We start from the raw sequence: 17608 nt of genomic DNA on the forward strand, positions 1-17608 counted from the left end.
ATCACTGGACTTCCAGGGAAGTCCCATTCACTTCTTCAAAATGACTTTTTTACCTGTTAAAGAGTAGCCTCTGTTATTTTCTCTATCTTCTCACCATTCCTTTTGTTTCTACCAATTTAGTTTCCATCTGCACTGCCACTGATATTTTTTCTGTAAAGTCACTAATGAACGTATTAAGAAATTTCTCTTTCTCAGCACTCATATGCCTTTACTTTCCCTAACTTCAACTATTGACCATTCCCACCTTTGGCTTTTTTTTTTTTTTTAAACCTAGATACCTGGTTCCAAGAAGTCTTACCAACATTTTGAATATAGGGTTTTTGTTTTCGTTTCTTTTCTGTAACACCCACCCATCCCATTCAATTTTTTTTTTGCTTAGGATTTTCACGTCTAATGGCATGAGTACTACTTCTCAAGTGCCTAGTCTCAAAACCATTTAATTCTTTCTTTTTGTGATATTTAGGACTCTAGGTTCTACCATTTACTCATTAATAGTTTTAGGTTTCCCTGTTAACATGGCACTGTGCCAGATGCTTACACATGCAAAGGATGAATCTTCCCTTCAGAGTGCTAGCACCTGGTAGGTAGAGTGTGAATGGATGGTGCTGATGATAATGTCTCATAAAACCAATGCATCTTGATTTCTTTTTATCTCTTGAATCCTATTCTTGACATTCTAGTCCAGATACTTCTTAACACTTGCCTAGATAGTATGTGCTGTTGACTCATCTCAGTGATTCTGCAGCCATTCCATATACACTGGCAGTTTTGATCATATTATGCCTAATCAGGGCCTTTGGTGATGCCTCATCACCCTTTTTGTCATCTCAACCTATATTTAAGAGTTTTTTCAAGTAGAACCTAACTTTTTCCAGCCACATTTTTTTACAGCTCTTCTCTGCACAGGCCAGCCGAAGAACTCACTGCTCTTTCAGTTAGAACACAGTGAAGTTTTGCAGAGAGGGCAGCAGGAGCAAACACAAGGAAATGGCAAGCTTATGTGTAGCAGATGAGGGCCGTTCACTGTGTAATCTAAATACTAGTAACTATGTTCGTGTAAGAGAGGCAGTGTTTTCTTTAGTGATAGTGGTACATGCTATATGTTACATGGCATGCTTTATTCCTGTTAGATTACCTCAGCAGCTTGCATTATATTGAATAAATAGGTGTACTTTTTGGTTTAAAATGAGTTACTTTTAAAATTCCTTAAGCTAAAAGAGGAAAAAATAGTTCTGTTTGCTCAGTGAAATACTAACTAAATGTATCCTACTATATTTGTATGTTTTATGGTAGAAATTAGCTGCTTAGGAAATGTTAGTTTCAGTCCTTTTTTTTTTTTTTTTTTTGCGGTACGTGGGCCTCTCACTGTTGTGGCCTCTCCCATTGCAGAGCACAGGCTCTGGACGCGCAGGCTCAGCGGCCATGGCTCCCGGGCCCATCCGCTCCGCGGCGTGTGGGAGCCTCCCGGACTGGGGCACGAACCCGTGTCCCCTGCATCGGCAGGCGGACTCTTAACCACTGCACCACCAGGGAAGCCCTAGTTTCAGTCCTGTTTAAGGTTTAGTGTGGAGCAGGATCTTGAACCAGATCTACTTTGGGTGTGAAGAAAGTGATGCATTTAATGATGATACACTGTATCTCATATTTTAGAAATGTATTTTTAGTGTGCTAGTAAATAGTACAACCAGAGTTGAAGTTGAAGGTTTCCTATGTAAGCAGAGGGTTTTGGTATGGTGGGAAAAGCCCTAGATTGGGAGTCAGGAGGCTTGAGAACAAGAATTCTGGTTTTAGTACTGGCACTGAACTAACTATCCTTGGACAGTTGGCTTATTTAATCTCTCAAAAATAAGCAGTTTGGACCAGGTCAGTCACCTTCCAGCCTTACAATGCTGTGAGTCAAATCTACTTGGAGGGGGAAAAAATGCTTAATTTTGGGTTAAGGTGCTGTTTATAAAGCTGTAATGCCAACTCATGTAAATATGTAAGTACTATACATTTTTAAATTTAGAAATGCAAATATGTTTTAAATTATAACCTTGTAACCTGGTGTATTTTTAGGGAACTTGTGTATAGACTAATTTCCCATAAGCACAGATTTACTTACATAAGTAATATTTTAAACTTTGCTTTTTTTCCCCAGTGGGCATCAGCATTTTTAGTAAATATAACAGTGATTGATTGGTTGATTTTTGTACTGTTTTGGTTGCCGACGTGTTAGTCTCCTTATATTTGAAGTTTCTAAATACGGAGTGCAATCAAATGGCCTTTATTTCTACATGGATAACCTTAAATAGTTTCGTGGGGGGGGTGGTTTCTTCTTTTTTGGCTGCAGAGCGTGCGGGATCTTAGTTCCCTGACCAGGGATCGAAGCCATGCCCCAGCAGTGAGAGTACTGACTCTTAACCACTAGACCCTCCTAACCAAGGAATTCCCAAATAGTTGTTTTTAATTTGTACTTTTTTTAGAGGATTTTATGATCAAGGGGGGAAAGGACTTAACAAACAAGTTGGTAAATCCAGTGAATGAAAGGGATTTTATCTCTTCTTAAGTATGTTTCCTTGGATTTGGTAGTAATTGGTGTTTTTTTGCTTTGCACAGACTCAAATCCAGTACCTCAAGCAAGTCCAGCAGCCTAGCGTTGCCCAACTGAGATCAACAATGGTAGACCCAGCGATCAACTTGTTTTTCCTAAAAATGAAAGGTGAACTGGAACAGACTAAAGACAAACTGGAACAAGCCCAAAATGAACTGAGTGCCTGGAAGTTTACGCCTGATAGGTAAACAAATCATACTCCCCAGTCAAGACTTCCCTGACAGTCCCACTACGAGAAAGCTGTGGTGGGACAGCCAAGTACTCGTTTCCACACCAAGACTCAGACTTTTTGAGCCAAAAAGCCACATTCTTATACTATCCAGCTTGTAATGGGTAATGTAAAACTTACCAGATGAACCTTGTGTTTCAGCTTTTTTCTCTTCCCCCTCCCCTTGCTTCAGAGGCCTGATGGCGTCGGACTATTCCGAAGAAGTGGCCACCTCCGAAAAATTCCCCTTCTAGAACATGTAGACACTTGAGAAGTGTTTCTGTTTGAAGAAAATAGAGGGAGAAACAGAAGTCTTAAGTCTGTGGCACACTGTGTCTTCAGACAGTTTGGAGGAATGAAAACCTAGAGATTTAAAATCATGAATTGAACATGTAAAATTCCAGTAAATGTAAAGATGGAATATGCATCGCTCTTAACCTTGAGCATAGTGACTTAGAGACACTGTATATCAGTTTTGCCAATAAGACTGTGGACTTCGTGATTGTTGTTGAACTTCTGGGTCAAACTCAAATGAGGTGAATTTTGCCTTTAAAGGGTTTATTTGCTAAGAACCAACTTAATAGTCATGAGAGAATTAAATAATAGATGTCAGTACAAGTAGTTCATATATTTAACCATTTAGTTTGGGGCTCCATATTACTTGATTGAGCCTTAAATCAATGTGGTTTTACTCAATGGTTTGTTCTTTGAATGGTTGCTAATACTGTAGATAATCTTATTGAGGACTGTACAAATAATGAAGGTGTGGTATCAAACTTCAGGTCTAAACTGTTTGAAGCATTATAAACATTCATTTCACAACTAGATTGTATAAGGATATTAGCTGTGATGAGACTCACTGCGTTATTTTTTTCAGTAGTGAAATTTATTAAATCCCCATTCCATTCAACAGGCACATGTTGAAAGAGCATTGTCGTTGGTGTTAATGGGGGAATGTGTTCCTTCATTGTATTTGGGCCTTTTGTATTGCACTCTTGATATTAAATTAAATGTGCCTTGAAATAGTTGGTTTTTTTTTTTTGTTTTGTTTTTGGTTTTGTTTTGTTTTTTAAGTTCAAGGATTACTATGATGATTTTGTTGTACTTTTAACATTTTGGTTTTGGGGGGGCTGTGAGAGCAGATTGATTTCGAAAAAATTGTTGCTGTGCTCTTCAAAGTGAAGGAAAAGGCTCTGTGTCTCATTTTTTAAAGACCTACTTTTTTCCAGCTGGTATCATAAAAGACAAGGAGACTTGACACTTGTTGCTTTTTGACACCTTGTCCCAGGATATTGCAGTAGACATTAATGTGGGACAGCTTCACAGGGTGCCTGCCAGAAGATTGGGGACAGAATGTATTGGAACTGTGGGCTGGCCTAAGTGAGACATTTTGTGAATTGGAAAAAAAAAAAAAAAAAACAAGGTATAGTGATCATTTCTAGCAAATTCATTTGATCATTTAGATAAATGAGGCATTATTTTCTTCATGCTTCCATCCAATCCTGGAGGTGAATTTTTTCGTCAGATCATTCTATAAGTCACCAATTCGAATTTTCACTTGGTGATAATGGAGTCTAAGATGAGTGGAAGATAAATGTTCCAGATTGCCCCAACGTTTAAGTGCAGTTTTAACAAGGGTGACTTAAGTTCTCTCTTAATCATTCAAATAAATTGTAAGTATCTTGTATGTGTGTGCTTTAGGGAACTGGTTGTGGGGCAGAGGGTGGGCTGGAGAAGTGGTTTGTGTGACTTCACGGCAAGAAATCGCTTCTAAAATTCTCACTGCTTGTGGGGGTTGGAGGGTAAGTAACCAAATCTGTTTGAAATTGGCTTCTTGTGCCCGATTTAAGGCTTTTGTGTATATGTTATGCCATTTAAGATCACAGTAGGGAAGACCTATGTATTCTCAGTAGGTCAGGAAATAATTCATAAAAGGTATCATTAACGTACTCAAATTTAGCCAAGCATCTTTCTTTGCCACTTAGGTAACAGTCACCTTGAAGTGGGTTTTTTCTTCTTACTGTTAAAAACTTTTTTTTAATTAATAAGGTAACACGTGCTAATGTATAAAATTGAAACAGTGTAAAGAAAAGTGGAGGTGAAAAGTGAGTTTTACTCCTGGGTGTGACCTTGCCCTTCCCTGTTCAATTCCGCAGGAGTAGTAAGCACTTCTAAATTTCTTGGGTATCATTAAGATAATTTGTGTGCATATACAGTAATTATATATATATATATATATATAGATTTTAAACAAATGTGACATGTATACATACATACAGGTGATTTGTGCCAGGGCTTTCCCCACCCCACTTTATCCTTGGGCATTTTCCCATTTTTTACTATATTTAAATTACTTACCATTTTTAATGGTTATATAATATTTTCATTGTATTAGTAAATCATAATTTACTTTAATTACCTATAAATGGGTTTTTATTTTGTAAAAAGTAGGCTATAAGCCAGAGTTCATCAGGTGGTATAAATACATCATTAATTTGAAACAAATAGTCCTCAATCAATACTCTGTCTGGAATAATTCAAATAGAATGGGTTATGTGGGTTTTGTTTTGTTTTCCACTTTTTTATTCTGTTTTAAGAAAGATCTCATGAATTATGTTGTCCACTTTAGTTAAAATATTTCATACATGTGACAGTGCATATATTTTAGAGTAGTTAGGGGGATATATTGCAGTGTTTTGACAGTTTTCAGTTTGTATTTAAACATTTAGGTACTTGTGTGTACACCTCTTCAGAATACCCTGTCTCCCTTCCCCTTGATGACAAAGCAGTGTACAGTGTCCGTTCTTTTTTATAAATCATTCTCTTAAATTATTTCCTATTGTATTTTCTTTGTGGGTTATTTGATTTTTAGGAATGAGTTAGTTTTTTTTTTTTTTTGGTAAAATGATTCCAAAGACAAGTTACTTGTAATTGGATTCTTACCATCTTTTGTGATATGATGAACACAACACAAATTTTACATGACATAGTAAAATTACAGAATGTTCAAAGAACAGCAGTTTTTTGAAGATTTGTTTTAAAGTGATCACTAAATTTAGAAGTGGTAGGATTATTTTAGAACAGGCATTTATAAAAAGGCATGACTTCATAAATGAATTTTTTTTGCATTAGAATTTGTGATACTTTATATGAGGTTAAGTCAGGTCACAATGTATTGATTTTACTATTGTCTGTGTTTTAAAAAATTCATATAAAAGATTTCTCAGGTTGGTAAACACTGATGCTATATACTTTGCAAGAAAGCAGTGTTGTGGGAGCATAGGCAGTAAAGTGGAAGGAATGCCCCTGTCTTAGATGATGGTGCGTGTTTCTTATTCCTCATTTGATTTGTAAACTCTTGTTCCCTAGAGACTAAAGTCTGAGGGTGCTTATAGGAAATGGGGGATATCTGGAGCTGTAATAACAATGAACAGAAATATCAGCTAATAAAGTTGCCATGTAGAGAAAAAACCCTTACCACATGCTAACTCATGGTTTTCATCTGAGGCTCCTTTGCACAGTGGTACCCCAGGTTTTACCAGAGATTTGTGTAAGGAAAATGTATTAAAAACTTTTGCTTGAATCATATGGGGTTAGAACATGTGCTCTTGATAAAAGAACCTTGCAACACTGAGCCAAAGAATGAGAAACATTTACAAAGTGCTCCCATCTTAAAACATTTAAAAAGTGTGTGTACAGCAATTGCAAAAATGCAACCAAAAGCCCCAGTAACAGTGTCTCAATAAAACTTCACTGCTTTTCTTTAGCCTCATTAATAAGAATAGAAAGAATCACTTTTAAAGAGTTCTAATTTAAGTATATAATTGTGATGTTACCTTTGAAACTTGGATAGGGACAGTTTGATATTCTTGTGATGGAGTAAAGTTCAGAATGACCTTACTGGTTAAAGAATTTTTTTGCTGACACTTTCTATTGTTTTCTTCTTTTAACTCCTTTAATAGGGCTTTCATTTGCCTGATATACAACTTCAAATTCATCTCATCCTTAATAGTAATATAGGGGATGAACATTGATTGCATTTTTGCAATTACTGTGTATATGCACAGAGGTCTATAGTACATTGCACTAGCACTTGGTAACTAATTGGTTGAAAGTATGGCACTCCTAATTTGGCACACACTTACATATTTGCATTATTGATGATAAGTAACTCCAACCTTATTTTTGTGTCGTAAGAGTAATCTTTTCAACATGGATAAAATCTTCACCACATACCAATATTAAAATTTCAAAAACTTTCATCCCAGTTTAAGACAGCTCAAAAGTATATATATCATATGAAATTAAATGAGGGATTGGTGAATAGGAATAGTCTGAAGGCTTTTTAAAAACAGTAACTGAACAGGCCTCACTTAATGCAGTAAATAAACATTCTTGTGAGAACTGCCTATTAAGAGGCATCCTTAAAAATGCTGATCTAGCAGGAATAAATATACTCTCATTCATTTATATATTTATAGGTGCTGATTTTTATATATTAGGTATTTTAAAGAAGTTTACATTTGAGGTTGATGTTACATTTACCCTTTCAAGAACTTTTCTGTTCCATAAAGCTAATTACCTTAGTGCTTTACTAATACTGTATATCTAAAATGTGTGTTAATTAACTGGCCTGTTTCTATTTCAAATTATAATTTGGGATAAAAATAGATTTCAGAATCAGTTATTAATAGAAACAAAAAGTGGCCATTTAGGTACTTCTTCTTTAGGTTTTTAAAATTTTTGCTGCTGTATTGGCAAAATACTGAAATGTACAAGATGGATGTATTCCAAAAAGAAGATGGTAATTGTAGGGAGGCATCTGCTGTGACATAGTGTTATGTTCTGTATGTGTTACATCTATCGTTGTAATAATTGCAAGCAAAGAAGGTTGTAGAGAGTTTTGTCTTCATTTTGTGATGAATGGCTCTTTCCTTTACAGCCAAACAGGCAAAAAGTTAATGGCGAAGTGTCGAATGCTTATCCAGGAGAATCAAGAGCTTGGAAGGCAGCTGTCCCAGGGACGTATTGCACAACTTGAAGCAGAATTGGCTTTACAGAAGAAATATAGTGAGGAGCTTAAAAGCAGTCAGGATGGTAAGGGGTTTTTTGAAAAGTTTGGTTAAGTTTGCACTGGCTTTAAAATACTGCCAGGCATGAGTATTATAGATTAGAGTGTATATGCTCATCTCTGCCAATGGTTCTATAAAATTATAAGTGAAATATTTCCAATTGAGTCAGCAAACAAAGCCATTTAATCTTAGCGGTCCCCTCAGCCTCCCCCCCCAGCCCCTGAATTGTTTATTGTGCAAATTTCATAAGAAGTTTTTGTTTTTTAGGGGTGGGATTTGGCAAAAGATAGAAAGGCTGTTGTATTATGTAGCTATATAAATTTATATTCAGTGCTTAAAAGAGGGAATATCTTCATTCAACCAATTTCTGTAAGTGTAAATCTTGGAAGTATTTGGCTATTTCCAGGGATCTGAAAATATATATAACTGATTGTGGAAATTCCCTGGTGGTCCAGTGGTTAGGACTCGGTGCTTTCATTGCCGGGTCCGGGTTCCATCCCTGGTCAGGGAACTTAAGTCCCTGCAAGCCGCACGGCACGGCAAAAAATAGAAAATAATAAATAAATAAAAGTATATAGTTGATTTTACCTTTTAAGATCCTATTTAGTGAATAAGATGTAATAGTTCTTTGCTAAGACAAACGCAACTTGTCAGCCGCCATCTCTTTTTTCGCTGGGCAAGTATAGTTTCATCCATGCTATTTCTCCTTTGTGAGGAAGATTAGTAGTAAGAAGAATACCCAAGCTCTGGAGATGAGATTAATTGCAAACTGTAGTTAATTGCAAAGAAGGTCGCTAGTCAAGCAATATCTTTAAAACTGCCTTTTCAAAGTGATGGTTCTTAGCTCTCACTATTTATAAATATAGTAAATAGGAGGTTTTGTATAGTAGTAAATGAACTCCCCCTCCACCCCCAAGGCCTTTTTAGAACTTAATAGACATCTGTATTTTTATCAGTTTTCAAGAGTTATTTTCTCTGAATTTTGTTCTTGGATGGGGGATAATCCTTGATGACTGCATAGGCTTCTTTGGAGTATTAGAGTAGAGGACCGCACTTCCCCAGGGGCTAGCCTGCTGTGGAGCTGAGACATTGGCTCGGAGGATGAGGAGTAAGGGGCTGGACATGAGGCCCCAGCTCAGCAGACGTGGAGCAGCTTCTGTGGGCTGTGACCAGTTTTATGTGGCTAGGTAGTTTGAATAAATTTAAATTTAGTTGCTTTAATATATTTATTTTAAGCTTTTGCCTTCCTCCCCAAAACAAACTCATTGTTGAATGGCTATTTTAACATTCCAAGCAAAATTTTAAAGTACTCTTGTGATTTTATAATTGTATTTGTTTACTTAAACATTTACTGATTGCCTGGCTTTGTGCAGGCACTAAGAAATATTTTTAAATATATTAAAAGAGATATTAAAGTAGGTTTGACTCTCCTTTGCACAGAACTGAATGACTTCATCATTCAACTCGACGAAGAAGTAGAGGGTATGCAGAGTACCATTCTAGTTCTTCAGCAACAACTGAAGGAGACGCGCCAGCAGTTGGCTCAGTACCAACAGCAGCAGTCTCAAGCCCCAGGCCCGAGTACCAGCAGGACTACATCTTCTGAGCCTGTAGGACAGGCAGAGGCCACAGGTAAAGACTGCAGTCGTCTGGCCAACGGACCAAGTAATGGCAGTTCCTCCCGGCAGAGGACGTCTGGGTCTGGATTTCACAGGGAGGGGGACACAGCCGAAGATGACTTCCCTTCTTCACCAGGGAATGGTAATAAGGCCTCCAACAGCTCGGAGGAGAGAACTGGCAGAGGAGGTAGTAGTTACGTAAACCAACTCAGTGCGGGGTATGAAAGTGTAGACTCTCCCACGGGCAGTGAAAACTCTGTCACACACCACTCAAATGACACAGACTCCAATCATGACCCTCAAGAGGAGAAAACAGTGAGTGGGAAAGGTAACCGAACTGCGGGTTCCCGCCACGTTCAAAATGGCTTGGACTCAAGTGTAAATGTACAGGGTTCAGTTTTGTAAAAATTTTTCCAGCAAATTTTTATACAGTGTCATTTAATTTGGGAGAGGATACTGTCCAGAAAATTAACGCATACTTTTGTCACAATTTGCCTTTTTTGTGGGTGTTTTTTTTTTTCCTTTCCCTTTTTCTTTTTTTCCTTTTTTTTCCTTTTTTTTTTCTTTTTGCTTCAATACCTCTGCCACTTTGGAAACTGTAACAGTTAATTACTTTGAATGTTGCTAAAAGGACATTTTGTGTAGGGTCAAGTTATTTTTATATGAGTTAATGTGAAGTTGTAAATGGAAACCTTTCCTTAAAGTGTAACACAATGATGTCTGTTTAAATCTGTGTCTATCCTAGAACCTGTGCTGTGTAAGGGCATTCTTATTCATGCTGTTATTGTACTTACGCACCGTTCAGACTTGTTAGCATAGCTGTGGGTTTATGACTGCCAGGTCTGCCCAGTACAGTAGTTTTATCACTGAAAGTTGGACTTGTTGAAGGAGTCCTATAGTAGTTTCAGTGTTAGATACAGTTTTTTCCACCATACATCTGTGCATTTTCTCTTTAGGTGACTGAATGTTTAAGAAACTGTGTGCATAGTTACTCAGTTTTTATGAATTGTTGTATCCTGTTAATGCATATTGCTCTGTGACTCCAGTATATCTCACCTGTACTGACCAAACTTAAATAAAGATTTTTATTGTAACTCCTTACATTAGTTGTTTTTTGTTTCTTTATGTGTGTTTAGCATTTGTCATTTCTTTTCATTGGCTTGCTGAATGTCTACTCATTATTCAACATACCACAAAGGTGAAACTTAAGTCCATGCATAAATTTAATCGTGAACTTAATTTTTTTTTAATTTATCCCTTGTTTTGGAAAATGAACTTGGAGTTTAGGACTACACTTTAATGTTTTTTCCTGACTTGTAAAAATAATTGTTAAAATACTTGAAAATACAAAAAATATAAAGAAGAAAATAGTCACCTAAGTATTCGTTAGGTTTTAATTGGAAAAGTAGACTTTGTTTTTGTGAAATGATTTCAGGTAATTAGGTATCTCTGTAGTCAGTGATGTTTGTGTTAAAATATTGGCCACTTCTGATTTGTACTAATAATATCTGCTAATGTTACATAGTAAGGGTGTAGGGCGTTAGAATGAAGGTGAAATGTTCTAAACAGATAAGACAAAATTTGCTTCTTTTCCTGTCATGTTAAACATTAAGTATCAAGGTCTATGGAATTGAACGGCTTTAGAATAACTTTTCACATATGTGGTTGAGATGAAATACAATTTTTGCTGAAAGCAAAATACTTTCTCATTTTAGATATTACTTGTAATATAACCAGGGAACCTCAAAAGTGGAGATAATGACATTTGAAACTGAGTCACAACTTACTTGAAAATAACTCCTATGTTTCTGCTTGTTTAACTGGCATACAAGTGTATCTGGTCTTCATGGTGTATGTAAAATACTGCACTTCTTACCTTTTGATTAACCTTTCGTGCAGTCTTCAAATAAAAAGATGCTACACAATTTTAACTAAATTTGCTTATAAACATTTTGGTGTGTAATAAAATACTAAATATTCCCTTGGTTTTATTAAGTACCATGGGCTTTAGCTTTAGTTTTTGTTATGTATATCCTTTTAACTTGCTCAATTTAAACAAAGATGGAATTTCTCTTCCTTTTGGTGTTATGTAATCGTTGGTGTGTGCAAAAAAACTCTTCAACTGGTGATAAAATTTTATGACTAAATTTAATAGGCCTGTTATGTGTCATTACCAATTTTCAGATTTCTGTTGAATCTGCATTAATGGATGAATGACTTGGGCAGTGAGGACTTAAGACTGTGCAGAGTCAGTATTCTTCATTTCTGGAATTGGATGCTTTATTTGCTGGTATGACTATGATAAGAGGTGGTAAATCATAATCTAGGTTGAGAGAGTGACCTAGATTTGAATGGGTTTGGATCCTGGCTTTACTGTGTGTCTACTTCATGGCTTGGGCAAACTACTTTCTCTCTCTCTGGCTCAAGTTTTGCCCTGTAAAGAGCAATAAGTTAATACGTGTGAAGCCTCTCAACGGTGCCAAGCATGTAGTGACTGCTAGTAGATGTTCGCCAGTACTATTGTCTTGAAGTTCCAGTCCTGATAACAAACTGTCTGCCTAGGTCACACTACTCCAAATATAAATTTTTATTGTTTGGGTAGTTCCCACCGAAGGATGAAAGACAGTAGCTTTAATTGAATGGATTGTAATACCCTTGATGGAAGAGTGAAAAGCTGCCTGTATTTACTTCAGTTCGAGTTACAAGTGTGTCTGTTACTCCTTACGCTGGACAAGTGCAAGAGCCTAAGCATTCTTTTGATGAATCCTGGAAATGGAGAAATGCAGCTTTTGGCGGAAAGCTTGCTGAGTACTGCCAAAGGGGTAATTTTATGGGCGTCAACTTGGATAAAGCCCAAGATTATAAGAAAGTTCCAATGTCTCTACTGGAGCATTAGTTCAGAGTTTACTGTGAAGGTAGCAAAAAAATGCCTTAACGTTTTTTGACGTCTATTGAGTACTTACATGCTGGAAACTGACAGGTATTTTATATGCATAATCATTTTTATCATCACCCCATGAAACAGGCACTTGTTATCCCCACATACAGAATAGGAAATGCACTTAAAAGGGTTACATAAAAAGCAAACGGTTGGTAAACGTTGGAGCTGCCCTCCAGGGTGCTGTCATTAAAGCTCCCTGGACAATACCAACCTCAAAGCTGGCAGCTGAACCAGGCCAGGTGCCAAGAGCTGACTTGGACACTGCGCCATTCTGCCTCCCTTCATCTTGAGGAGGAGGGAAAAATGTACGTGAGCTTCTAAGGATGACATCTCACAAGCCGTCTGGACGGTTGCTGTGCTAAATTAAACGATAAGAATCACGAAATCGCAATGCAGTGATGGAAAAAATGCAGATTACAAAGATTCCAAGTACGGAGCTCAAGATGCTAGCTTGCTAAGGTAAGAGGGTTTAGGTAAGCATAATCTCTCAGAAGTGGTTAGTTTAGCCCTTGAAGGAAATGATACCAGTTTGTGGACAAAAGGATTGAGACTATTTCTAATAATGTCTGGCACTATTAGAGGATGTACCAGTTCCCATCTCTTCACATAAGATTCAGTGGATACTTACTGCTGGGACCATTTTAACAAGAAAAATATGTCCAAGTGCTTGTTACATAGGGCTCACTAGACTTTAGTTATCCTGGCCTCTCAGCTGTATTGGATGCAACTGAGCACCTAGTTTCTGGGACACTTTTGCAAACATAATGCAAAGCCATTCTTTCTGACAATTTTCTCTCAGATGTTCCTTATTTCTCACTAATAGTGGTTTGTCCCCTGTACCCACTCATTGCCTACTGCTCTTCTCTGATGACGCTTCCTTGGGAGTTCACTTATTCCTTGATTATAGTGAACACTTCTTACAACGCTGGGTAATGTCATTTCATTCCCTTTGAAGCTGGATCATGAGGGAGATGTAGTTTTTAAAAGGACTGTCCCCCTCTTTCACCTCTTCTTTATTCTGAGTCCCTATCTGGCCCATATGTAGCTTGGAATAGGCACGAGGACTCCCTCGAGGCCAGGTGTTGAGCAGCCACTCACCAAAAGCAAGCAATTGTCTGCAGTTTTTGCTGTTAGGTTGGTTCTGAATGGAGCCTCCAGGTAAGAAGTGAGTACATTCCTTGCATCCAGAAGAATACAGTCATAGTCATTCAGATGTGTAAGGCATTGGGCATAAAGAATATATCAGTATTCATTCCTATGTAATTATGTGCTAGGAGCTCTGCATAAGGCAGTAGAACAAGATCACTTTGCAAAGCTTACAGAGTCTAGTAGACGAGACAGATGAAACTGGGAATTTTAACATGGTAAGTAAAAGATATGTAGAACATGCTAATAAGAGGCATCAAATGCAGGAGATAGGAAGGCTTCCACAAAGGAGACTGAAGAGTGGCCAGAGATGTAAGGGGACACTGAGATACAGCATGAAGTCGAGTGACAAGTTCCTTAAGTTCCTTGGAGGCTCATGTTCCGGAACAGGGAACACATCCCAGACAGAAGACTACTGATTCTATTACTACTCCAGACCCTAAGGATTTCTCCTGACCACCATTATCCAAGCATTTCCTTCACCACAGGGGCTATGCTCTAGTTATCGTCTCTGGTTTATCTGGCCCGTCCGCGTGTCTCTGCAAAGTCTTAATGGGGGTTCCCTGGCCCTAAGGAGTTTTCAATCTACTTGAAAGCTCTTCAGAAGGATTCCCCACTCTTGTCAACAGTCTTCCCTCCACAACCCTGTAAGTAAGTTCTCTTGCTCCAGTGTTCTCAACAAGCTGCACTGCCCGCCCAGAAACTCTTTCTTTCCTAGCATATTAGGCTATTCTCTTTGATTCACCAAACATCTGAAAATCTCAGCTTTCTACCGGGAAGTCAGCCTGGATGAATGAGGATGATTTCAGTTACATTTAACAGAACAATACCTAACTCAGGCTGGCTTAAGCAATAACGAAAGCCTGTCTCACATAGTTGGAAGATCAGAGGTTGAGTGGATTCTAGATTGGTCTCGAAGATGTCCTCAGAAGGCCAGAGTTCTTCCCATCTCTGTTCTGCTGTCCTCAGTGTGTTGGCCTTGCAATCATGCTGGCTCAAAAGGTGGGTGCAGCAGTTCCAGGTATCACACCCAGACACCACAATGTCCAGAGGGAAAAAGGATCCATCTTTGTATCTCTTAGAAGTAAGAATACCTTTCCTAGAGCCACCCAGCAAATTTCCATTTTTGTGGCCAAGATTAGGTCATGTGGACATTCTGAAACCACTGGCCAGGGCTAAGACTAATTATTTGGAGTAAAATGAATGTTAGGAATCAATCACTATAACTGGGTTTATGGAGAGGTAAAAAATATCAAGTCTATTTTAATGGTTTAAACAGAATAAGTCTATTCAGCTTTGAAATTCCAGCCATCACTGATTACCCCACCCAAGTACTTACCCTTTACTCAAATACATCTTGTCAATATTGACAATTAATGATTATTCAATCTTAATTATTACTGAAATATTTGTAAAACTCCGTATCTATGGCAAACTCCAACCTCTCTATATGCAGCCCTTGGGGATGGTTAAAGCTCTTGGATAATATCATGAAAATGCATTAACATCTATTTGATAAGTATTAAGTCCCTACTGTGTGTCCAACACTGTCCCAGGGCCTAGAGAGAATCAGACAAAGCAAGACCTCTCTCTGGAAGACTAGATCGTGGGGTGTGTCCGGGGGAAACAGCCAGAGCTGAGGCTGCCAAGTGGGCCAGGTATTGAGGTTCCTATAGAGAACTCTGAAAGATTTTGAACTTTGCCCAGTAGGGGATATGAAGTTGGAAAAGGTTTTAAGCAGAAGAGTCATCCAACCTGTGATTACTTGCTCCTCGCCTTCCAGATTGTCCGCAGTCAACCAGAGGAAATCCTTTTGATCTGTGAGACACTGAGACTCTCTGGCTCTCACACACTCGTCGCTACAGCTGATCTTCCGGTACAAGAACTTGGCAAGTGTGGCCAGCCCCACGGAAGGGTACGGACTCCTCCCACTGTTTGCACAGAGAACCAAGTTAACCCCCAAGTAAACGAATGACTGATTATTGGCGCCCAGGCAAAACAAAGGGGAACTTTAAAAAGCCACGAGAGCAAAAGCGCACAAAGAGAATGGCCCGCGGGCCTGCAGTTGGGAGGATTCGCACCAAATTCTCGCTGCCGAGATCGAGAGCCCGGGCTGAACGCGGGATACTCTGGTCACCCCACTTTTCACTGACTCCAAAAACATTAAATTCAAAAAAGACAACCTTATCCCCCCAAAACAAAAACGTCAAGACAGAAACGACAACACCGGGGGGTTCAGATAATCGTCTGAACGGCTGGCGGGCTGCGCGCCTGTGAGTCCCAACTCCACAGTCCCGCCCCCTGCCCGGCCCAGCTCCGCCCTCGCGTCTGCGCACCGGCGCCCGCGGAGGCGGTGGGCGGGGCGCTCTGAGGCTCCGCCCCCAGAGCGGCATGTCAGAGGCGGGGCTGGATCTTGCTCACTAGCCGGCTGCACTGGGCCAACCGTAGCTCGAGAGGCAGTAGTGCGGCAGGATGAGTGCAGACTCAGACCCCGTGGTTATCGTCTCGGCGGCGCGGACCATCATAGGTGAGCGGTCGGCGGACCCGGCATGGGGTTTGAGGCGCGAGCTCGGCCCGTCCCGGCCCGGTCGCGGGGACCCCCGGGACCTCCGGGACCCTCGGCACCCGGCACCTCGCGCCTTCCTTGGCCCGCCTGCCTTCCCCGCCCCCTCGTCGCGCGGTGAGGTCCACTCCACTCCGAGTGTTCTGATTGGATTCTTGGGTAGGGCCACTGCGCATCCCGGCTCTCCCATTGGCTGGGGAGACCCCTGATTGGCCAGCCTCAGGAGACGCCACCTCGGCCCTGTGGCCTCAGGGGCGGGGCCACTGGATGGTGGGTGCCGGGGCGTTGGGCAGAGGTCGCGTTAGTCAAAGGAGGATTACAGAGAATTGCCCAAATGTCCTTAGTGTTGTATAGATTTCAAAGGCCCTGGACTCGCGGGAGTGTGGACCCCTCTTGTTAGGAAAGCGTGGGCCGCGCCCATCCGCTCGGATTTGGGGAGTGGATGTGTAGGTTTCTCGCGGGTCCGCGGCTTCCCCGCACGGCCTGGGGGCCGCCTCCCCGGGGTTCGGCTGCTGCAAGGCACCCACGCTCCTCTCTGTGCCCAGACGAGATGCGGTGGGCGCCTGCGCAGGGGGAAAGCACCGGGCCGCCGGTCCCCCGCCGCCCTGGGCGCGCTCTCCATCGCCCTCGCCTTCCCTTCTGTTCTAGGCTCCTTCAATGGTGCCTTATCCACCGTTCCTGTCTATGACCTGGGCTCAACTGTCATCAGAGAGGTCCTGAAAAGGGCCGCTGTGGCTCCCGAAGAGGTATCAGAGGTCATATTTGGACACGTTTTGGCAGCAGGTAACTCCACAGTGACCCCAGCAGAGAGGTCAGGTTGTTGGAAGCAGCCCATTAACACTCCCCTCCCCCGGCCCCCCACCAACACTCAGAAACTTGTTTTCTTGCCTCCGTAAATTTGCTTACGGAGTTCCCTCTGTTGGAATACCTCCTGTCGCCCCTCTGTCAAGCCCCAACAGTGCTTCTCTCCAGCTTAACACTAAGCGTCTTTAATATACTTTTCCTACATTATCCTAGATCACCGTCCTCCACTGCCTTTTCTTTCTTTAGAAGCAGGGTCAGCCTGACACATGGGAGAGTATGCAGGGCCTTCCGTATTTCCCTAAAGTGTCACACATTCAGTAACAATGTATTGAGTTCCTCTGTGCCCTGCCCTGTGCTAGGTGCTGGGGATAGAGCTCCAACACAGGTTAGTCCTTGCCCGCATAGGGCTCACTTCCGAGCCGGCAAGGTGTGTTGCTGCCAGACTGCCAGACGGGCGCATCACCCCTGGAGGGCTGGCGGAGGTGAATCACCAGTGTCCCAGCTCACTTCTCATTCCCACTAGGTTCACAGACCCACGACCACTGACAATTCCTAATTATTCTTAACTAGTATCACGCTCACTCAGTAGCATAAATTCTAATTACCCCTAGTGATAGTTGGTCACGCTCACTTACGGCCACCTTTTGTCCTTACCTTATCTG

General features: G+C 40.5%; 2 protein-coding genes and 1 long non-coding RNA gene across 7 annotated transcripts in view; 2 read left to right on the forward strand and 1 right to left on the reverse strand.

Annotated features, from left to right (window-relative positions):
• WTAP (WT1 associated protein) overlaps nucleotides 1–10593 on the forward strand; it is a 26338-nt gene extending 15745 nt beyond the window's left edge. For 2 of the 3 annotated variants that reach the window (XM_033867934.2, XM_033867933.2), the window contains exons 6-8: nucleotides 2599–2777; nucleotides 7744–7898; nucleotides 9314–10593. In XM_033867934.2, coding sequence (XP_033723825.1) covers nucleotides 2599–2777; nucleotides 7744–7898; nucleotides 9314–9897 — 918 coding nt within the window. In that variant the 3' untranslated portion in view covers nucleotides 9898–10593. Of the gene's footprint in view, nucleotides 1–2598; nucleotides 2778–2994; nucleotides 4302–7743; nucleotides 7899–9313 lie in introns of those variants that run through there. The other variant, XM_073789800.1, reaches the window with a different exon arrangement.
• LOC117314524 (uncharacterized) lies at nucleotides 5647–16052 on the reverse strand. 2 transcript variants are annotated; one of them, XR_004529328.2, is made up of 2 exons: nucleotides 15916–16052; nucleotides 5647–15510 (listed from the first exon to the last, which is right to left on the reverse strand). It is a non-coding gene; the product is annotated as an uncharacterized lncRNA (long non-coding RNA). The 2 variants fall into 2 exon arrangements; XR_004529327.2 differs by lacking the exon at nucleotides 15916–16052 and adding an exon at nucleotides 15661–15889.
• The window catches only part of ACAT2 (acetyl-CoA acetyltransferase 2), a 13541-nt gene continuing 11904 nt past the window's right edge, over nucleotides 15972–17608 (forward strand). For both annotated transcript variants that reach the window (XM_019951547.3, XM_033867932.2), the window contains exons 1-2: nucleotides 15972–16106; nucleotides 16791–16925. In XM_019951547.3, coding sequence (XP_019807106.1) covers nucleotides 16052–16106; nucleotides 16791–16925 — 190 coding nt within the window. In that variant the 5' untranslated portion in view covers nucleotides 15972–16051. The remainder of the gene's footprint in view (nucleotides 16107–16790; nucleotides 16926–17608) is intronic.

This window comes from Tursiops truncatus, chromosome 12 (assembly GCF_011762595.2).
Source record: "Tursiops truncatus isolate mTurTru1 chromosome 12, mTurTru1.mat.Y, whole genome shotgun sequence".
In the NCBI taxonomy this organism is placed as follows: domain Eukaryota; kingdom Metazoa; phylum Chordata; class Mammalia; order Artiodactyla; family Delphinidae; genus Tursiops; species Tursiops truncatus.